Raw genomic sequence first — 23,326 nt, 5'->3', positions numbered from 1 at the left:
TCTGAAACTGTAGATTGAACAGTCGGTTTGATTTTTCCAACCGGAGACGTATGCAAAGTCCAGGGTTGGTTAGCTCAGTTGGCCAAACAGCTGGTTTACGCTGTGCGGCGATACCAGAAGTGGATTCATTTCCTGCACTGACTGAGGTTACCATAAAGGACTCTCCTTAACCCCTCCCCTCACCTGGGACATGGTGACCTTTAGGTAAAACTACCATCAGTCATCTCTCTCTAATGAGAGAGCAGCCCGATGTTCTGGTAAGCCAGTGGTCACTTTACATTACCGTGCAAAATGTAGAGAAAGTCCAAAGGGAAAACGTGCATTTGTACATCGGCATTTGTGATTGTGGAATATTGCCAAGAACTTACAAGCCATTTCTGGCATATAATGAAGTGTAAGAACTGTAGCAGGCATTTTCCTACAAAACTGAATCCCATAAAACCATAGATACAGGAACAGAATTGGATCATTCAGCCCATCAAGTAACTGTTCTGCATTCAATCATGGCTGATATGTTTCTCAACTCCATTCTCCTGCTTTGTCTCATTTTATTCATCAAGAACCTACCTATCTCTGTCTAAAAGTCATTCAATACCCTGGTCTCTACAGCCCTCTGCAGTGTTGAGTTCCACAGATTCATCACTCTCTGGCTGAAGTAATTCCTCCTGATCTCAGTTGAGAATTGTCAGCTCTTCACTCTGAATATGTTTCCTCAGGTCCTCGTGCCTCCTAAAAACGGAATCACCTTCTCCATGTCCACTACATCTTAGTGTCCTGGGCCCAACAACTTTCAGCTGCTTCTTCAATAACCTTCCCTTCAAATTAGGTCAGAAGTGGGAAATTTTCTGATGTTGAGCACTATTTGTAACTCCTCAGATACTGAATCCATCTGTGTCCAAATGCAGTAAGACTAGGACAGTATCCAGGCTTAGACCGACAAGTGGCAAGCAGAATTCTTGTCACACAGATGCCAGGCAATGACCATCTCCAATAAGAGACAATCTAATCACTGTCCCTTGACTATCAGTAGTCATACCATCATTGAATCTCCCATCATCAACATCCTTCGGGGGGTAACCAATTCAACTGTGTTTGCCACAGGATACCGGCCAGAGGCGAGTAACTCATCTCCTGTCTCCTCAAAGCCTGTCCACCAGGCACCAGTCAGGAATTTGGTGGAATACTGCCCACTTGCCTGGATGGGTGCAGCTGCAACAACATTAGAGAAGCATTATGCCATGCAGGACGAAGCTGCCCACTTGATTGCCTCCACACCTCCACAAGCATCCATTCCCTCCACGACCGACCCTCAGTAGCAGCAGTGTGTAACAATCTGCAAGATGCACTGCAGAAATTCACCAAAGATCCTCAGACATCACCTTCCAAACCCCAGACCACTTCCACCTAGAAGGACAAGGGCAGCAGATACATGGGAACACCACCCCCTGCAAGTTCCCCTCCTAGCCACCTGATTTTGAAATGTATCACCGTTTCTTCAGTGTCGTTGGGTCAAAATCCTGGAATTCCCTCCCTAATGACATTGTGGATCTACCTACTGCACAAGAAGGCAGCTCACCACCACCTGGTCAAGGGCAACTAGGAACAGGCAAGAAATGCTGGCCCAATCTGCAATGTCCAAAAGGGGACTTTCAGAAGAAAGGTGACAGTGATCAGATAATTTGGTTTATTGATATATTTTTCAAATCAACATGTTCAGAGTTATTATGATGCCCCTTATGAGCAGGTGGGACCTGCCCTGGGTCTTCCTGTTTCAAAGGGAGGGACACTACCATGACCACACCCCAATAACCCTACGGTTCACTGATTTGAAAGCAGGAGGTCCTGGAAATGCTCAGCTGGTCTGGCAGCGTCTGCGAAGCGAGAAACAGTATTACCATTTTGAATCAAATGTGGCTACTCAGAAAATGGAAAGAGATAGAAATTTGATCAGTTTTACCCAGTCAAGAAAATGGCAGGAGGGATCAATAAATGGAGAGCTCTGAGTTAGGGTAGAGGGTGGAAGAGATTAGACAACAAAGATGCCACAGATGATAAAGCAAAGAGAGTGCTAATAGTTGTAATAACGAGACAAAGCAGCTCGGCTGTGGGAGTGTGAGTAGCAGAATAATAAGCAGCACTGCCCAAAAGCAAAACAATGAAAACATGTTTCAAAAATGGGTGATGGCACAAAAAAAAATCAACATCAACATGTGGGCAGAACTCATGAGGTTATGAAGAGACATTGGACCGACTGGCATTGGTTTGCTTAGAGAAAACTGAGACGACATTATGAGAGGCATGGACAGGGTCGACAGAATAAACATTTCCCCTTGGTGCAGGGACCTATCACCAGGGAAAAGGGGCCGAACACTTAGGTTTTTAACTCGGAAGGTGGTGGGAATCTGGAACTTGCCACCTGTAGACGTAGAGACAGAAACCCTCATCACATGTAAGAAGTATTTAGGTGTACACTTCCAAGTGGAAGTGCTGGGATATGGGATGACAATAGTTAGATGGTTGTTTCTGATTGACACACACTCTGGACTAAAGGGCCATCTACTGCACTTTAGACCTGTTGTGACTACGTCTCATGATCCACAATTGTTAAACTTAAGAGTTGAGTACAGAAGACAGCCAAGTACCCAATGAGAAAATGAGGTGCTGTTCCTCAAGTTGGAGCACATTGGCCATGATGTTGACTCTGGCAGAGGATGGATGTTGGTCGAGAAACCAGGAAGAGCCCTCCCCCAACCCCAAACCCCAGCATATCTTCTGTGAAGTGGCGATACGGGAACTTTTATGTCAGGCTGAGGGTTGTCATCAAAAATGGTCTTTGTAACAATGAAGCCCTTCCTCATTACCATGCTTGGGTGGGATTCAGCCCAGAGTTTGCACATGAGATTCCTCTGACTTAGAAGCAAGCGTGCTACCCAGAGAACCAGCGCTGCCACTCTGTACATTAACAATTGTGTTTTTATTCAGTGACTAATCAATCAATAGGATGCACAGTGAAATTATTACTGGCCCTCTGACAGTGCAGCACCCTCTCAATACTGACCCTCCGGCAGTTCAGCGCTCCCTCAGCCCTGACCCTCCGACAGTGTGGGACTCCCTCAGTGCTGCACTGAAGTATCAGACTGGATTTTCTTCTCAATTTGGACTGAAACCTGGAATTTTCTAATTCAGAGGCAAGAGTGAGCCAAACCCAATATTCAAAAGGACCAAAGAACTGAGGATGTCGGAAATGAGCAACCTAACTGGGATCCAGGTCTGAAGAAGGGTCACTGGGCCCGAAACATTAACTCTGCTTTCTCACTACAGGTGCTGTCTTACCTGCTGAGATTTTCCAGCAATTTCCGGTTTTTAGATTAGATTCCCTACAGTATGGAAACAGGCCCTTCGGCCCAACAAGTCCACACCGCCCTTGAAGCGTCCCACCCAGATCCAACCCCTATAACCCACACACCCCTGAACTCTATTGGCAATTTAGCATGGCCGATCCACCTAGCCTGCACGTCTTTGGACTGTGGGATGAAACCGGAGCACCCGGAGGAAACCCCCGCAGACACGGGGAGAATGTGCAAACTCCACACAGACAGTTTCCAATCTTCCAATATTCCAGTATTGCCATATTCAACAGCCTTAGAACACAGAACATAGAGCAGTACAGCATAGCACAGGCCCTTCGGCCCACGATGTTGTGCCGAACTTTTACCCTAATCCTAAGGTCTATCTAACCTCCACCCCTACCTTATACCATCATCCATATGCCTAACTAATAGCCACTTAAATGCCCCTAATGAAGCTGACTGCACTACCCTGTCCAGCAACGCAATCCACGCCCTGACCACTCTCCAAGTAAAGAACCTACCTGTGATGTCTCCCCTTTGTCTACCTCCACTCACTTAAAAAATATGCCCCCTCTCTAACAGCTACTTCCATCCAAGGAAAAAGTCACTGGCTGTCCACTCTATCTATGTCTCTGATCATTTTCTACACATCTATCAAGTCACCTCTCATCCTTCGTCGTTCTAAAGAGAAAAGCCCTATCTCATTCAACCTTTCCTCGTAAGACCTTCCCTCCATTCCAGGCAACATCCTGGTAAATCTCCTATGCACCTTTTCCAATGCTTGCACATCTATCTTGTATCCAGATGTGGCTGAACCTGGCTTTTTACAGCTGGAGCATAACTTCACAGCCCTTGAACTCAAGTCTTCTATTAATGAAAGCTAACACACCATACGCCTTCTTAACAACTCTATCCACCTGGGTGGCAGCTTTCAGGGAACTGTGGTCATGAACCCCAAGATCCCTCTGCTCCTCCACACTGCCAAGAATCTTTCTGCTAACCCTGTATTCTGCTTTCGGGTTTGTCCTTCCAAAATGAATCACCTCACACTTTTCAGGGTTCAACTCCATCTGCCACTCCTCAGCCCAGCTCTGCGTCCGATCAATGTCCCTTTGTAACCTAGAGCAGCCCTCCGCACTGTCCACAACTTGACCCACCTTCGTATCGTCCATGAGCTTACTAATCCACCCTTGCACTCCTTCATCAAAATCATTTACAAAAATCACAAATAGATTGTCACAAGCTCCAAAGAAAAGTCATGCTGGACGCGAGATGTTAACTCTGTTTCTTGCTCCACAGATACTTTCAGACCTGCTGAGTTTCTCCAGCGCTTTCTCTTTATAACTCACAAGTGTATTCTTGTATTAACAAGCTTGATTATGGAATGCAACCATTGTAGTTTTATACAAGCTGCAGTTGCCTTGGGTATACGCCCTGGGCTGGAGTGATTGCAAAGTTACCTCATGTTTCTCAGCTTCACAGCGTCCCTCAAAAAAAGTCACTGTACGTGCAACGGAGTGTGAGGAATATAAACCCCACCCCAAATATTTTGGAAGTGAATTCCTTGCGCTCTTGCACATTCTGCCCCCCTCACCTCGCTCAGCATGGCCCATTGTTTCAACTGACAGTGTCTTTATTGGTAAGCAGTGAGCAGGTGGTCATTTAACCCAAGAGTCACCACACCTCAGGCAAAGGGAGGGGTTAAAAAGGAGAGCCTCTCATGGTGACCTCAGCTGCTGCCAGAATTGAACTGTCAATGTTGGCGTCACTCAGTGTTGCAAACCAGATAATAGTGTGTAACTGGGAGCAGGCCTCGCTATACTCCAGGACTCTGCTACCATTCCTGAGCCTCATGTGAAAATGATCTGCACTGAGGTGAGACCTGGGAGGTAGTTGCAGTTCATTGACTCTGAACCCTACCGGGTGCCTGAACTGAGCGAAGAATAGAAACAGGAGCCAACTCACAAACCTTAGGGATGCCCAGCTTTGTATTTCAGTTTCAAGAAAAGATATTTAACATGGGATTACATAAGCTTGTGAAAACTAAATGCAGCGAACTTTATGGAAAGTGGAATCCAAATTGACTGTTCAATATAATCTAAATGAACTCCTGTGTAGCAAATTCTGTAACGTGTAATCATTTATACAGTTCTAGCATTGTGGAGCAATATTTCCAAATTTCCTCAGCGCTTCATATTAAATAGGTGCTAGTAATGTGATAAAACATGTCAATTACTATATAATGTGCAAATAATGAAAAAAAACAATTCTCTTCAAATCCACATTTGCCAGACTACATTGCAAAATATAAAGTTAATTTATTTTGCTGCGAGGATATGACACATGCATCACTTTTCATTACACCACTGCCCAAATATTTAAATATGGCTCACGGTAAAATAATGATTTTCCACAGTTTTCCTCTTGCATTTTGGACAAGATTTTCAGTGCAGCCCTTGATGAACCTATCAATTGTTGTTATTTATCAGCAGGGCAAGCGATTCACTTGGATGTCTGTGCGCTCATAGCGCACAAAAATTCTGGCAACAAAGTTTTGATGGACTGTGCGTACAATGCAGGTTTCCCTTGTTGCTCAGTGAGTAATGCTTCTGGATGTTTGTGAGTTTCAGCCTCAACCTGCAGGGTGGTGCAGCAGTGCAGTACTGAGTGAGTGCTGCATTACCTGAAGTGCCAATTTTTGGATGAGGTGAAGATAAAAGATTGCATGGCTCAGTTCAAAGAGGAGTATTCCTCATTGACCTGGCCAATAGCTTGTCCCCTGAAGCAACTTTATTGTGGGATTTTGCTGTGTATGTTACCTGCTACATTTTTTGATGCTGACCCTTTAAAGAAAATGCTTCAAATGGGAAATGCTGAGGCTGTCAGTGATACTACACCAGTGTAAGATTGTCAATGTCAGATTCTGTCAGTTTATCCTGAGATTTCACCATGGCAACTTTTGTGACAAGTTGTTTACAAAGGTACCAAGTAAAACTGTTCAGCTTTTAGAAGTCTCCCACCATTCCCTTATCAGCTTAAAAAGAAATAGTTACAGGCATTAATCAACAAGCTAGTGAGTATAAGATACAAGAGCAGAAGTAGGCCATTCAGCCCATCATGTCTCATCCACTAATCTGATAATCCCAACTCCACTTTCCTGTCATTTCCACATCACTCTTGATTCCCCTTACTGACTAAAAATCTATCACACCATTGAATATACCTAATGACCCAGCCACCACAGATTCACTCCCTCCTCCACATCTCTGTCTTAAGCTTATAGCTCCTTACACTGAGATTATGCCCTCTGCTCCTCGTTATATTGGTGCTTCCTTTAGAACCAGATATTATATTACCAGGTAGTGAAATGGTAAAACTGAACGGGAAAACTTTATTAACAATGCTCACAGCTCCACAAGATTGGGCCCAAGCACCATCCCTTCCAGCTCATCTGATCAGTTTGCTTAAAGGCCAGCATCCCCGACTGTACATACATAACAGTCCTAGATTCTCCCACAAATGGAAACATCTTTTGAGGTAGCGACCCTGTCAAGCTCCCTGCGAATCTTGGATATTACAATAAGGTTGCCTCTTATGTCTCTAAACTCCAATGAGTAGGAGCTGTGGGTTTCATCCGGGTGCTTCGTTTTCCTCCCACAATCTAAAGATGTGCACGTTGTAGAAGAGCTAAATTGAACGTGGTGCCCAGGGATGTGTAGGTTAGGTGGATTAGCCAGGCAGAACGCAGGGGTACAGGGATAGGATAAGGGAGTTCAGTCTGGGTGAGATGCTCTTCAGAGGGTCGCTGATGGATTTGATGGGCCAAATGTCCTGCTTCCACACTGTGGCGATTCTATGATTCTGTGGAACAACTCAACCTCTCCTTGTAAACATAGTTGTTTCTGACAAAGAAGTCATTGTGCTTTCTTAGTAGATTTACGTTTTTTGATATGTAGAGTTTGGTGATTAAAAATGTGATGGTGAAACGTTAACTGTGTGTTTTAATATTATTGGTGTTGCTTTAATAAGTCAAAAATCTTTTGAATGCATTACTAAGTTTTTAAATGCCTAATTTCTCTTCAGCATTGTCTCACCTGCAAGGCTGCCATCACCAGCAGAATCCTTCTGTCTAACAGTTGAGGTTCAGAGACGTGTTAAATCGATGACAATGGGAAACAAGCAGTGAATTTCAGGAAATAATTCATTGCTGGGGTCCCTGTTGGTTGTAAACCATTCAAGCTGTGTTTTTATGACTGCTTGCAAGCAACTCGACAGAATTATTGTCTTGTAACTGTCGTCAGCTACCTATTTTTCTCTTGTTGTTACACTGTTAAGAGTATCCTACAATAACCACATTTCAAAGCTCTCAATGGAAGACCCTAAAGGAGTAACTGTGTTTTTCAAAAGTGTCTGTGCCAGAGAGAGACAGAGAGAAAAAAACACTGTTTTACGTGCGTTTCTAGTGTTTATTTAATATTATCATCATTGAGGTTTTGTAATTTCTGCTTGTGATTCAGTCTGTGTGGGTGGTGTACCTGTTAATATTGAAGGAAAGTAACCTGACCATTTCCCACAGGACAGTCTCCAGAATGTCCCACACGTTGCCTTTGTCATCAAATTTTCCTCTGTTTCAATTTGCATAATGTAAATATGTAAATTGAATTCTAATATCATGAAACATTAATCAGCTGTTAGCGATCGGCTGCCTTCCTTCAAGCATAAGAAATGTAGTCTGTAAATCCATTTGATAAACTAACCACACACATCTTTGTTACTAGCTCCAGAATATTAATTATTTTTGTTAGGAATGGGAATCGCAAGAAAATAATTGTGTATTCACCTTGATTTCGTAGTTCAGAGGTCTACAAAGCACATTCCCAGGTCCAAAGGGAATTGGTTAGATGGAAAAATCAGTTAAATCACTTGGCATTTGATGCGGTCCTGACTAGATGTTCTTTTGATACACGACCGTAGAGAAATGTAGCCATCACATGTTGTTTGCCACCCTGGTGTGCAGGCCACTATTTTACAGACATGTTTGCCTTTATTCTGCCGAGGATGTGGTAAGATCCAACTGCTTTTCCGTGCTTCACGCCAAAATGTAGCTAATGCCTGTTCTGTGAATCCTCTCCATAAACTTCCAGTGGATTGCTGTCCCAGCAGTTTGGCAAGGCATATAGTGAGGTTAATGGGCTGTACAAAAAAGCACAGAAAAGTGTGTGCATGTGTTGTATTTCCAGAAAAACGGGAAAGAACAGAAAAACAGCGCAAGTTACATTGTAAACCTGCATCAAGCCTTTGTTGGGCCCAACTTCTATTTTACAGAGACAAACGGGAGATTTAGGATTTGCAAAAGGATGCCACGCAAATGCAGAGGATCTAATCATCTGGAAACACATTAGTGGCTGAGGCGTTTTCTTCAGTGGAAAAGAGATGAAAAGGTGGCCTCCTTAGAGAAGTTCAGAATTCTTTAGGAGTTCTGTAAGATAACTTAGTTAAATGTTTCCACTGGTGTTACAGGCTGAAACCAGTAACCAGAAATAAAATGTAAAATTACCATAGTCTTACCAAACAATAGGGCTGCTCTCTCATCAACTGGTGGAGGTTTAACCGGTGGGTCACCATGCCTCAGGTAGGGGGAGAAGTTGACAAGGACAGTCCTTTATGGTAACTTCAGTCAGTGCAGGAATTGAACCCATGCAGTTGGCATCATACTACATCGCAAACCAGCCATCCAGCCAACTGACCATAAATTCAAGATCGTCGCTATTAAACCACATGTAGGCCAGACTGATTGAGGACCAGAGATTTCTGTCCTTAAAGGATTTTAGTGAAGCTGGTGGGTTTTTAGTACCAGATGTTTCATTGAATTCAGATTGCACCCTCTGTCTCAGTTGAACCCATGAGCCCAGGACATGAACCTTGGAGGGTTTCTGCTCAAGAGATGTTACCAGGAGGCCACCACCTCCTCCTGTTATTTTTCTTATGTATTTTGCAGTTTGTTGCATTAACACTTTTCTTTGCTCTCTGGCAGGTTTGCAATCGACAAGGATACTGGTACAGTAACTCTCATCCAGAGGTTAGATTTCGAGGCAACGCGACGATACACATTAACTGTTATAGCTAAGGATGGCGGTGGTGAAGAGACTACAGGACGACTGCGAGTCAATGTTTTGGACATCAATGACAATGTGCCCACCTTTCAGAAAGAGACCTACCTGGGAACAATTCGAGAGAACGAGGCTGCTCCAGTGCAGGTGGTCAGAGTCCGAGTAAGTGAAGCAATTTTGTGTCGTTTAGGGATTGGGCAACAGTCACGCCTCATTCCTCCATGCTCCTAATACCAGGCGCATGCGCGCACACAAACGCACCCTCGCCACCACCGCCACCACCAGATCCCGGGCTGCCATACACAAGTGGGAGAGTTCAGAGTCTGCCTGTTCCTTAGCTGCTGTGCTGGCAGGATATTTCATTGGTGAGGTTTTGGGAATGTGGTTATTGGCTCAGTCTCCCGTCCTCCCAACACCCAAGTATCCAACAGCAACGGGAGACGGGAAAGGTGCAAGGAACAAAGGCTAAGCATTTTCATCACAGAGGTCACCTCCTTGTGTCACAGTTTGCTGGAAAAGCATTGAACTTTCAGGCGTTTGAGTTTGCTGGGCTGGTACCGGGTACGGAGGGACTGCCTTAAGAAGAGATGTTGTGTAGGTTGTTGGAGTTTAGAAGAATGAGCAATGACCTTGCTGAAATATTGCAGACTCACAGGATAGGTATGGATAGATGGTTTCCTCTCGTCGGGGTGCCTAGAAGCAAAGAATATAGTCTCAGAGCAGGAGGTCTCCTATTTAAGACAGAGATGAGGAGGAATTTCTTCTCTTAGAAGTGAGTGAATTTGTGGAATTCTTCACTGCAGAGGGCTGTTGAGCCTGGATTATTAAGTATATTCAAAGCTAAGGGAGGCTTCAAACAGAAAGGGAATCAAGGATAATGGGGACAAGACAGGAAAGTGAAGTTGAGGATTATCAGATCAGTCAAGACCTTGGTGAATGGTGGAGCTGACCCAATGGGCTGAATGGCCTACTTCTGCAGCTCCAACCTGTGGTCTCAATTTGGGTGACAGACACCGGACAGTGACACATTGGAATTGTGCTGAGCTGCAGTGGACAGTGAAATGTTCCCTCTGATCAAACACTAGGTAGGAGACTATGCTACGGGATAAGGCGGTGAATCTGTAGCCCATTCTCCACCTATTTAGGTATTCACTTAGAATTGCAAGAGATCAAGTGAGATGGTTGCTGAGCTCAGTAACCACATGACCAAGCCTTGAGTTGCCTTGCCCGCTAACATACGGCTAAAATCTAACACATTATTACTCTCCGTGACTTTTAGTCTTTGTTTACGTTAAAACCCATTAAGACGCTATTGTGTTTTGTCTCACAGTCAATATATCAATAAACCTTTCAGAAGTATGCTCATGACAGCATCAGTGTATCACCACATGTGACCTGAGGAAGTAAAGGTCTCAGACTCCATCTTAACTGCGGCCACTAGAAGCATGCCATGCCAATGCAACTGTTTATTTGTGATCAAATAGCTCTGTATTAGCCCTGACATAGATGTGCTTGTGAATGTAATATTTATATGTATTAGTAAGCTGTAAAAAGCCTCTGGATCATTCTGTATCACTTTACCATGCCTGGATCTTATCACGAGAGTTAACATCAGCATTATCCTATCAGGTACCAATACCCTGCCACAGGCAAAAAAATGTGCCCCTCACCACCTCATAAATATCGTTATCAGCAAGTAAAAGTTCTACAGTGTCTCCCAGGACTTATCAAAAGCTGACTGGATTTCTGGGCTTTTATTGCTAAAGGAATAGATTATAGAAGTAGGGAACGGCTACTGTACAAGGCATTAGTGAGACTGTACCTGGAGTATTGCATACAGTTTTGGTCCTGTTACTTGAGGAGGGATGTAGTTGCATTGGAGGTGGTTCAGAGGAGGTTCGCTAGATTGATTCTAGAGATGCAGAGTTTGTCTTATGAGGAGAGATTTAGCTTAGGCCTATACTGTCTGGAGTTTAGAAGAAAGAGCCATATATATGATGTAGAAGGGGATTGACTAAGTGGGCATAGAGACAATGTTTCCTCATGTGGGGCAATCTGGAGTGAGGGGTCATAGTTTTAGGATAAGGTGTAGCAGATTCAAAACAGATGGGGAGAAACTACTTCCCCAAAAGCATCATGAATCTGTGGAATTCACTATCCCAGACTAGAGTGGTCACTGGGACATTGGGTAAGTTTAAGGAGGAGACAGCCAGGTTTTTAATGAGTAATGAGTTGAAGGGTTAGAGAAAGTGGGCAGGAAATTGGAGTTAAGGCTGAGATGAGACCAGCCCTTTTCATATTAAATGGTGCAGTGGGCTTAAGGGGCTGAATGGCCTCCTCCTGCTCCTCTTCCACCTACAGATAACAGGGACAACACAGTGGTTAGCACTGCTGCCTCACATAAGCCAGGGAGCCGGTTCAATTCCGCCATCGGGCTGTGTGGAGTTTGCACATTCTCCCTGTGTCTGTGTGGGTTTCCTCTGGGTGCTACGGTTTCCTCCCACTGTCCAAAGATTGTGCAGGTTAGGGTGGATTGGCCATGCTAAATTACCCGTAGTGTTCGGGGATGAGTAGCTTAGGTGGGTCAGAGGGGAATGGGTCAGGGTGGGATGCTCCTAGGGTCGGTGTGGACTTGTTGGGCTGAAGGGCCTGTTTCCACACTGTAGGGATTCTATGACCTTGAACATAGATTCATTCAGTTATTTAATGCCTCTATCATAAGGCCAGAACTATACCGAGCTATCCTAATGACTAGCAATGAAGGTTTTAAAAGTCTAGTCATGTTTTTTATTTATTTGGATATTTTCCAGAATGCTACTGCCAACAGATTTTTTTTTAATTGTTTGTTACAAAATGGAGTCTTTAAAGACCACTCTAGTCTGGGATAGTGAATTCCACAGATTCATGATGCTTTTGGAGAAGTAGTTTCTCCCCATCTGTTTTAAAATCGATTCTTTAATGCAGCCTTTGAGTTTGATCATTTTGGAATGTGACTGATACTGAATTCAGGACATTTATCTTTTTCCCCCTTTTCAGGCAGTTTTCCCTCTAAGCCCATTACTTTGCAGAGAAATGCTGTGCTTTTTGTGCGATCTGAGGGACTGGTCTGTGGCCACTCGGTGATTTGATACAGGCAGGTCAGGTCAGAACAGCCTTGTCTTTGTTCAATAGCCAAGCATTCACACTTACAATAGCATCACTTAGTGACCTAGACAAGAGGAAGCTGATCAATGATGTCCCTTCTTCAAGATGCTGAGGCAGATTTCAGCTTACAGACTGCGTCCAGTTCTGGGCGCCCTATTATAGGAAAGATGTGGATGCTTTGGAGAGGGTTCAGAGGAGGTTTACCAGGATGCTGCCTGGACTGGAGGGCTTATCTTATGAAGAGAGGTTGACTGAGCTCGGACTTTTTTCATTGGAGAAAAGGAGGAGGAGAGGGGACCTAATTGAGGTATACAAGATAATGAGAGGCATAGATAGAGTTGATAGCCAGAGACTATTTCCCAGGGCAGAAATGGCTAGCACGAGGGGTCATAGTTTTAAGCTGGTTGGTGGAAAGTATAGAGGGGATGTCAGAGGCAGGTTCTTTACGCAGAGAGTTGTGAGAGCATGGAATGCCTTGCCAGCAGCAGTTGTGGAAGCAAGGTCATTGGGGTCATTTAAGAGACTGCTGGACATGTATATGGTCACAGAAATTTGAGGGTGCATACATGAGGATCAATGGTCGGCACAACATTGTAGGCTGAAGGGCCTGTTCTGTGCTGTACTGTTCTATGTTCTATGTTCTATATTCCTAGATTCAGTGGTTAACACTGCTGTCTCACAGCACCAGAGATGCTGAACTGAGTCCAGCCTTGGATGACTGTCCACGTGACATTTGTACATTCTCCCTGTGTCTGTATGGGTTTCCTCCAGGTGCTCCAGTTATCTCTCACAGTTCAAAGATGTGCAGGCGAGGTGTTGAGTCATCGGAGAGGCAGTCACATATTGTGTGATATGTATTTGAGTGAATCCAATAGATTCTCCTCTCAAGTGCAGTATCATTATACTCATTGTTTCTTGCTCATACATAATGGTATAACGTTGGAAGAAAGTACCATACATAGGGGCAGGAGTAGACTATTGTGAGCCTGCAGGCTAGCTGTGCAGTCACTATGACTGTAGCTGGTCTGGTTTTGTTCTCATCTCCAATCAGCTCTCCTGTTTGTGTCACCTCTCTCCCTGTGGTCAGCACTACCGACCCTCCCTAAAACTATTCTCATCTCCATCTTAAAACAGAGACATCTTATCTGTAAACTTTGCCCCTTTGTTCTCCATATTTTGTTGGTATCCATGCTAGCAGATCTCCTCAGGATCATGGATGTTTTGATCAGAACAGAGCTCATTCTTGTAAAGTCCAAACTGTTCAGCCTTTCTTTGTAAGATACAGCCTTCTCTTCACAGAGATAGTAGGAAGTGCAGATGCTGGAGAATCTGAGGTAACACGGTGCAAAGCTGGATGAGCACAGCAGGCCAAGCAGCATCAGAGAAGCAGGAAGGCTGACGTTTCGGGCCTAGACTCTTCTTCAGAAGACCCTTTGTCAGGTCCAGACCCAAAACGTCAGCTTTCCTGCTCCTCTGATGCTGCTGGGCCTGCTGTGCTCATCCAGACCTACACCGTGTTATCCCCTTCACTCCACAGATGGGTCCACTGATTCTTCTCTTCTACCTTCACCCACGTTTCTCACCTTCACATTGAATATGAAATTCCTTTTCTACCATGATAAGATTGCTGACACCTAGAAGCCCCTTCACAATGTGGTTACCAATTTCTCATTGTACGTTACCAACTGGGGATTGGCTGTGCCCTATTTAGCTGTCGAACACACTGCTCTAAGGAATCATCCTGAACACATTGTGTGATTTCCTTTTCCAGGCTGCCTTTGCCAATCTGATTCACCCATTCTACACGAGGAAGCCACCTTTTGCAGTGCCTTTCTTACATATCCGATTTAGTTCCTCTTGTACACTCTGTTCTACAGAGTGACTATTGTTAGCAGTCCTGTAAAATCTCTGACAAGTGATCTCTTCCCTCTGAAATGTTTTAACTGTGCCCAAACTGATTCTATATCTTGTTGTTTTGTGCTAAGGTCACTTCACAATATTTACTCACATCATCTTTAATGAACTGAGCTGCCCGATTATCTTTACTGCAATCCAAAATGTCAAATACCTGTTCAGGTGCCAATCTTAGCAACCTGGTTCCATGCCTTTCAATAGCATTACCTTTGTTGAGCCCTCCAGTAACAACATCTTGGGTGTTACTATTGACCAGAAGCCTGAACAGGACTCGCCATATAAAATTACCATGGCCGTGAGAACAAATCAGAGGCTAGGAATTCTCTGGTGATCAACTTACCTCCTCGGTCCCTGAGCCTGTCCACTATCTACCGTCACGTGTCAAGACCATAACACAATACTCCCCACTTGCCAGAATGAGTGGATCTTCAACAAAATTCAAGCAGCTCCATGCTACTCAGGACAAAGCCACCCACTTGATTGGCACCAATTCCTGAAACATTCAGTTCCTTCAGCACTGATGGCAGGGATGTGTACCACCTACAAAGTGCTAACTCTCAAAGTCCTTTGACAGCACCTTCCAAACTTGTAGTTGCTGTCACAAAGAAGGAAAAGCGCAGCAGATATATAGGAACACCATCAGCTGCAAATGCCCTTTCAAGCCACTCGTCACCCTGACAGGCAATTATATTGTTATTTTTTCAGTGCCCTAGGGTCAAAATCCTGGGACGCTCTTCCTAACAGCATTGTTCCTACACTTCAAGGACTGCAACAGACTCCAGAAGGCAGCTCATCACCTCCTTCCCAAGGGCATTTAGGGATGGGGCAATAAATGCTGGGCCAGCCAGCAACACCTGCTTCCTGTGAATGATGAGAGAGGAAAATGGATCTGTTTTCTAATTTGACCCCGAGCTGCTCATGTTCTGTATGAACCCAGCGTTGCTGGTTCTGTATGATCCACAACAAACAGATCTTACCCCTCCCAATGCACACGGCCTCTCCAGCCTGAGCAGATATCCCAGACCCTAACACCAGCCAGGTATCACAGCCACCTAGATTCATCCACTCATCTGCAGAGAATTGTGCCTATCGCTCGACTGTACCATCTCCTGCTCCAGCTGTGTTCTTGACTAGTCAACCCACTTTAATAGCTTGCTTTGTCACAATGCCACAGTCAATCTGTTTATTTACCCTGCAGCCCCTGCACTACCCCACATTGGCCCCAAGAACCTCAATCATGTCAGACAATTGGAACAGCATAGTGGCTTAGTGGTTAGCACTGCTGCCTCACAGTGTCAGAGTCCTGGGTTCAATTTCCTCCCCTTGGGTGACTGTCTGTGTAGAGTTTGCATGTTTCACCAGTGTTACCTCTGGGGGTGCTCCAAGTTCCTTCCACAATTCTGGCCACCCAGCCATAGGAAGAATGTTATTAAGCTGAAGAGGATTTAGAATAGATTTTCCTGTTATGGAAGGCTTGAGTTATAAAGAAAGACTGGATAGGCTGGGACTTTTTTCACTGGCGCATAGGAGGTTGAGAGGAGACCTGATAGAAGGATATAAAATAATCAGGGGTTTTGTTAGAGTTAATGGTAGTTGTTTTGTTCCCTGGGATGAGGGATTTAAAGACCGGGGACACATTCTTAAGATACCAGGAGAGATTTAAAAAATGCACGAGAGGCAAATTTTTTACACATGTGGAATGAACTTCCTTACAAAGTGGTGGATGTGAGTACAGATACAACATTTAAAAGACATTTGGATAAGTACATGTATAGGAAAGGTTTGGAGGGACGCAGGCAGGTAGGACTAGTTTACTTTGGTATTGTATTCAGCATGGGCTGGTTGGACTGAATGGCCTGTTTCTGTGTTGTGTGACTAAATGACACTATCTGTATATGTAGGTTGGGTGGATTGACCATACTAAATTGCTCACGGTGTCAGGGATATGCAGGTTAGTTAGTTGGTTAGCTATGGGAAATGCAGGGTTACATGGATATGGTCGGTGGGTGAGTCTGGGTGGACTTGATGGGCCGAATAGCCTGCTTCCACACTGTAGGGATTCTATGATTCTAATTGCAAGGCTGGGGCTTCTGTAATTCCCATCTCATTCCTCACCTTTTTCAGATGGTGGTTCTGTTGATTAGGTGCATTCACTCAGATTAATTCCTGGTTCTGTTATCTTGCAGAAGTTAGACCTGTGTAATGAACAATGATAACATTGCACACTCTCAGTGAAAGCTGCTAAAGGTTTTTTTTCCATTTTAAAAAGACTGCACATTTAAATTTCTTCTCATCATTACAACCATAATCCCAACAGTTTAATCTTCAGTTTCAAATGCACAATGGCACTTCTGCAAATGGGAGAAGCATTCTATTGTATGTCAACACTTACACAATACCCAGTGTAATGGACAATTTGCCTTTGCTGGAGAAAGCCCTATAATCAATCAGTTCAATAAAAACCCATCTAGCTTCCAATACAGCATCTACCAATTGAAACTGGAAGAACAACACATGCATGAGGAAATAGCAGCTTATTGTTGACTGTTCCCAGTAATTATTCGTCAAAAATGTCAGAGGTTAAATCTTGGTGCCTTAATCAGAGTTGTATTGAACTGCATGATACCTCATTTAAAATAGAGGCCAGGAAAATCTTCAAATCCTTGAGTATGTGTCTGCTGCTTTTTCAAAGGAGTGTTCTATAGATTGTAAGCCTCACAGCTAATATTTTGTAAAATTAACATTCATTTGAAAAATCAGGTGTATTTTGGAGATGTTAGGTCATCCCAGGGCCACTCGTGTTTTGTGAAGATACGTCTTTGAATAAATGAAATAGTTTCATCGCTCAAGTACAGTATAATTACAACTACTGTGCCTTATGGGCACAGTACGGGCATTGAATCACCATTGTCCCTTAAGAAGTGCATTAAAATGTTCAAAGACATCACATTTACTGTAAGTGATTCAATTCATTATTTTACTTACGCAGTCGTTCAATTTGATTGGGTCCAGCTTCCTTCTGATTCTGTTCTCCCATGTAAGTTACTGAGCAATGTAATGAGCAAAGATAACATTATACTCTGTGTGTACAATGTATTATCTCTGTCAACAAATAGCAAAGCCTTTGATTGGAATTAATTTTTAAAAGACTTGAATTTGTGTAGAATTTTTGTGACATCACGACACACAAAGCACTCTGCAACGAATGAATTGCTTTTTGGAGTCACTTATTTGAAATGCAGGGCTTGTCTGCAATGTTAATTGAGGGATAAATATTGACCAGGATACAGGAAAGGATTTCCTTCGTCCTCTTTGAGATAGCACCAGCAGCTGTTCTATCATCACTAGAATGAGTCCTCAGTTTAATATGTCACCTCAAAAGATACCTTCATCAGTGCAGGGTAAAACGCAGGAGCACTTGACTATAAGTTGTTGTGATCTTTTGAGATTTGGCATTCTTGCATTTGTCCTGACGAGTGCAAAATGAAAAACTTCAGCAACGTGCCTGTCTTTCAGCAGCACTCAAATTCTGTTCTACCAACCAAATATTCAAGTATGCCTTTTTAGATTTGCTGATGATCTTTATTTTGGAACAGAAACAGAACATTCTAGAAACATACAGCAGGTTTGGCAGTTTCTGCATTTCTGGGTAGAATTGGTTGAGAACAATATTTGGAGCCATTGACAGCAAAATACTTGGTTAGAATTGGGAGCAGACTAAACATATTGAGGGTAAAATTTAATATGCTTATTTTGTGCGTTCTGCTTGGGTGCTTTTGAGTGCATTTATAAAGCCAGCCATCTGGAAATAGTCTAGAATTTTAGTCTGTTATGAAGCAGTGGTCAGCACTCCCTCTAAATAACTAAAACTGAAGCACCTAGGGAACCTCGCCTCACCTCATAATCTGTTAAAGGAAGTGTGAAAAGTAGTATAACCAGCCCTACGCCTCCCAATCTGTTATAAAGAGGAGGTTAAAAGAAATGAACTCCTGACAGTCACTCTCTAATCAACAAGTAATAATTTATTTATCTATCTGTAACTGTGAACAATTTAACAGAACTACTAACAAACTGAACAATTCCCCCTCAACTACTAACTACTCCAGAATTAAACAAAGTTTTAATGGAATGATGTTCCAATAAAGAAAATTACTACCTATATAAACCAAATTAAATAAGAAAAAAACTTAAAACTTAATCTCTCGAAATTACAACCAGGATGTGTCTTCCAGAATGTTCTGTGCCTTCTCCCCTGTTCTTCAGTGAGGAGCACCTTTCTCCATCAAATTCTTGTGTCATGAATATTGTCAAAGAGTGCCACTGTACATTTAGCCAGATGATGGTTACCGTGGGAGCTTGGATAATTCTGTCAGAGCCAGTGATTTTCTCTTTAGGGCTGCTGGTTGTTAACTCTAACAGATGGCAGTTGCTGACTCACTGATTTTCGAATACCCTCTTCTTTTATACCCTTGATGACCTAGCAATTTCTTATAATAGGATTGGTCCTAGGTTGTCAAAAATGTCAGATTAAAGTTTAGACATGCAGAACTGCAGATGCTGGAGTCAGATATAATGGACAGTATTATGGACTGGAAGAGCGCAGCAGGCCAGGCAGCATCAGAAGAGCAAGAAAGTTAACATTTCAAGTCAGGACCCTTCTCCCACTCCTCTGATGCTACCTGGCCATCAGTGTTCTTCGAGCTCCATACAGATTTAAGTCTAATTGGTTTTTACTTTCTAAGTGCCTGGTTGAAATTAATTGGCTGATTTTCAAACTGGTTGTCATAATAACAAAACAAACCACTGCTTGGGTTATTAACCATAATGCCTTTTGATACGATGTTCCAATTTCAGGAGCTCTCTGTGCACTTGCACATTTTGAAAAAGTCTGCAAAGCCTAGGAAAAACACATTATCTTTTAAAGGGACCATGAACTGTTCCCCCCAACCGCCGCCATCATTTTACAAACATGAACTACTCTACCCAACTTCACAACAGCCCAAATCTTGAGGAATCAACACAGTCTTGTGCCCAGTGAGAATAGATGAGATTGCCGGAAAATGGCGCACCAATGTGTGATTATTAATAAACTTAGTAACATAAATCCTGAGTCCAAAATTCAATTAAAGGTTCCAGTGGATTGAAAAATTGCTAATGTAACACTCCTATTCAGAAAGGGAGGGAAGCAATATGTGGGAAATTACAGACAGTTAGCTTAACACCTGTTGCTGGACAAGTGTTGGAATCAGTTATCAAGGAAGCAATGTCGGGGCAGCATCTGTAGTTCTTTCGGTTTTTGTTAAGCAATATCAGGACATTCAGAAAGTCAAAATGCTATCCATAAGAGATAGAAAGGTTTTATGAATGGCAAATCATGTTTGACTAATTTTCTAGAGCTCTTTGAAGATGTAGCAAGTAAAATGGATAATAGGGATCCTGTAGATATAATGTATCGGGACTTTCAGAAGGTATTTGATAAAGTGCCGCACAAAAGGTTAATTCACAAGGTTGTATCATCTGGGATTAGGGGTCATTTATTGGCTTGAATAGGTGACTGGCTGATGGACAGAAGACAGAGAGTCGGGACAAATGGGGTTTGTTCTGGATGGGAAGAAGTAACAATTGGGGTGCCACTGGGCTCAGTCCTTGGACCCCAGCTGTTTACAATCTACATTAGCGAGTTGGACAGAGGGATAGAAGGCTCTATATAGCCAAATTTGTGGATGACACAAAAATAGGTGCATTAGTAAATAGCAATGAGGAAATGAAAACCTTATAAATGGATATAGATAGGTTAGGAGAGTGGGCCGAAATGTGGCAGATGGAGGTAATGTGGATAAGTGTGAGGTCATGCATTTTGGTCTTTTGACCTATTATCCGAATGGAGAGAGACTTCGGAGTGATCCGGTGCAGAGGGTTCAGGGCGTCCTCATTCATGAGTCACAGAAATCTATCGTGCAGGTACAGCAGATAACAAAAAAAGTGAATGGAGTGTTGGATTTTATAGCTGAAGGAATAGAATATAAAGGTAAGGAAGTATTGTTGCAACTATGCAAGGCATTGCTGAGACCACACCTGGAATATTGTGCACAGTTCTGGCTCCCCTTATTTAAGGAAGGGTGTGGAGTCATTGGTGCAGTTCAGGGGAGGTTCACAAGATTGATCCTAGAGACGTGGGGTTTGTTGTATGAAGAGAGATTGGGTAGTTTAGTCCTTTATTGTCTGGAATTTAGAAGAATGATGGGAGGTCAAATTGAGGTGTTCAAGATGATGAAAGGTTTGGATAAAATAGCGGTGGAGCAGATGATTCCTCCTGTGGGGCATTCTAGTACGAGGGGTCATAGTATTAGGATAAGGGGTAGCAAATTTAAAACAGAGTTGAGGAGAAAATACTTCTCCCAAAGGGTTGTGAATCTGTGGAATTCGCTCCCCCAGAGCATGCTGGAGGCTGGGACATTGAGTAAATTTAAGCAGGAGTTAGATTTTTAATTGGTAATGGATTGAAAGGTTATGGGGAGAAGGTAGGAAAATGGATGTGAGGAGCGTATCAGCCATGATTCAAGGGCAGAGCAGACTTCGATGGACCGAATGGCCTAACTTTGCCCCTATTTCTTATGGACTTACGAACTGAGTCCGTTCCAATAATCAGTCAGATAATAGCTGGTCTGTATCTTAAATCCATTTACCCACCTGTGTCCATTTCCTTTGATACCCTTGACTAAAGAAGCTGGAAGTTTCATTTTATGCTCAGTGTCTACAACCTGCATGGCTTCCCAAAGTGGGGCTCACCAGCTTTGAGGCTACAGTGGCCTCCGGAGATCTCTGACCAACTTTGAACAGCTTTACTCCAGCTTTGACAGGCCGACCGCCACATTCTTATACTCCCTCCCCCTGCCATTGCCCCAACTCACTCACACAGGTCTCCCTCTCCTGTCATTGTTTTCACTGAGGGGCCATGATGTGGAGGCGCCAGTGTTGGACAGAGGTGGACAAGTACAGAAATCACACAACACCAGGTTATAGTCCCAAGGGTTAATTTGAAATCACAAGCTTTTGGAGCACTGCTCCTTTGTCACTTCACCTGATGAAAGAGCAGCGTTCTGAAAGGTTGAGATTTCAAATAAATCTGCTGGACTATAATCTGATATCGTGTGGTCACTGAGGGAGTCATGATTGGTTAAAGCCTTAAAAAGTGGTTTATATCTATTCAATTGGGGGGTGTGGGCATTGCTAGCTGGGCCAGCATTTCTTGCCCATCCCTAGTTGCCCTTGAGAAGGTGGTGGTGAGAAAGATTGAAGCTTTTACAGGGCGGAAATCCCCACTTTCTGATACCCTCAGTGTGAAAATGCGCTTGGTTATAATCGTAGAATCTCTTCTTGGTGACTTCCCTCTGGAAATAGCTGAGCCCCAGCTTTGAAGATCCCTTTTGTCCTGGGATGATGGGTGGTGTCAGAAATGTCAGCAGTCTCCACGACAGCCGTGCCTGGTATTCTGGCCAATTTCTGTTTGTCTTGCCGTCACTGCATTTTAAGCTCTCGCAGCCACTTTATTGAAAGGAAGAGTGAGCAGTATTATGTAGCTGTACATCCATGACCATTGAAACAGAGCCAGGGAGTTCTTTAATTACAAACCCCCACAGTTATCTGCGATTTCTGTGAGATAAAACGAGACTGACTGATACTTAATTACTTGTTTTTTTTAAAGAAAGCTATTTACTGCACTGTCAAGTTTCCCAAATCCACTGTCATTTCGGTCATTGTATCTGATTAAGACGTGATTGTGATGTTAATATAATTGACAATGTGTTCCATTGCGTGGCAGTTTAATTTAGTAAAGGTAAAGGAGGAGCAGGTGGAACCATTATGTGTTGCTTCGAAATCACTTTTTAAATGTACAATACAACCAGTGAAACTGATGGGATGTTCAAGAGGGGAAATTTCATATGCAAAGGAGCATTGTCTTTTCAGGAGCATTGCTTGGCAAAAGTCCCATTGCCAGACGTAAATCCCGAACAGAGAAGAACCAATTGTTCCTGCAGCAGTGTCAAACAAAAATTGATAACGCTCCCCGTCATAGGAAAGGAAGGAGGCCATTCAGCCCCTCAAGCCTACTGTTTCTGTCTTTTCATTTATTTGTGGGATGTGGGCATTGCTGGCTATTGCCCATCCCTAGGGCCCTTGTGGCACTGTAGTAGTTTCCTTAGCCCTGGGCCAGGAGGTTCAAGTCCCACCTACGCTGGAGATGTGTAATAACATCTGTAAACAGGATGATTGGAAACATAGGTTCATTTTTTAAAAATCTTGCCCATCCCTAATTGCCCTTGAGAAGGTGGCAGTGAACAACCGTCTTAAAACATTACAATTCTTGGGCAGTAGGATCATTCAAACTGCATCCAGGACGGAAGATCTAATGAAACATCAAAAAAAAAACTGAAAAATAATAGAGAGAAAGTAGAGTATGAGAGAAAGCTCACTAACAGAAAAAGAATTATCCAGAATTTCTACAAGAGTTTAAATAGAAGAAGAGTAGCTAAACTATTTTTGATCCTCTAGCGATTGAGTCCGGGGAATTGATAACAAATAGTCAGGTCTTGTTTCTTGCCCAGCATAGACTCGATGGGCCAAAAGGCTTTTTCTGTGGTGTCGAATATAAGACTCTATAACAAGGAAATGGCAGAGACTTTGGACAGGCATTTTTTTTGTATGTCTTCCTGGGGGAAGCATGAAAAACTACCCAAAGACAACTGAAAATCAAGAGGTGACAGGGAGCAGGAGACTTAAAACAGTCCACACCACCAGGGAAACGCA

The 23,326-nt window shown here is 43.3% G+C and overlaps 2 protein-coding genes across 4 annotated transcripts in view; one reads left to right on the top strand and one right to left on the bottom strand.

Annotated features, from left to right (window-relative positions):
• cdh23 (cadherin-related 23) overlaps positions 1–23,326 on the top strand; it is an 807,091-nt gene that overhangs the window by 408,290 nt on the left and 375,475 nt on the right. The window contains exon 15 of the mRNA XM_059640347.1: positions 9,385–9,622. Coding sequence (XP_059496330.1) covers positions 9,385–9,622 — 238 coding nt within the window. The remainder of the gene's footprint in view (positions 1–9,384; positions 9,623–23,326) is intronic.
• LOC125467598 (uncharacterized protein C10orf105-like) overlaps positions 7,810–23,326 on the bottom strand; it is a 122,024-nt gene continuing 106,507 nt past the window's right edge. For 2 of the 3 annotated variants that reach the window (XR_009443011.1, XR_009443012.1), the window contains 2 exons: positions 16,634–16,713; positions 7,810–8,543 (listed from right to left, as the gene is read on the bottom strand). The gene's annotated coding sequence lies outside the window, so the exon portion shown is untranslated. Of the gene's footprint in view, positions 8,544–16,633; positions 16,714–17,503; positions 17,566–23,326 lie in introns of those variants that run through there. The other variant, XR_009443013.1, reaches the window with a different exon arrangement.

This window comes from Stegostoma tigrinum, chromosome 37 (genome assembly GCF_030684315.1).
Source record: "Stegostoma tigrinum isolate sSteTig4 chromosome 37, sSteTig4.hap1, whole genome shotgun sequence".
In the NCBI taxonomy this organism is placed as follows: Eukaryota; Metazoa; Chordata; class Chondrichthyes; order Orectolobiformes; family Stegostomatidae; genus Stegostoma; species Stegostoma tigrinum.
This window is presented reverse-complemented; position numbering and strand designations above follow the sequence as displayed.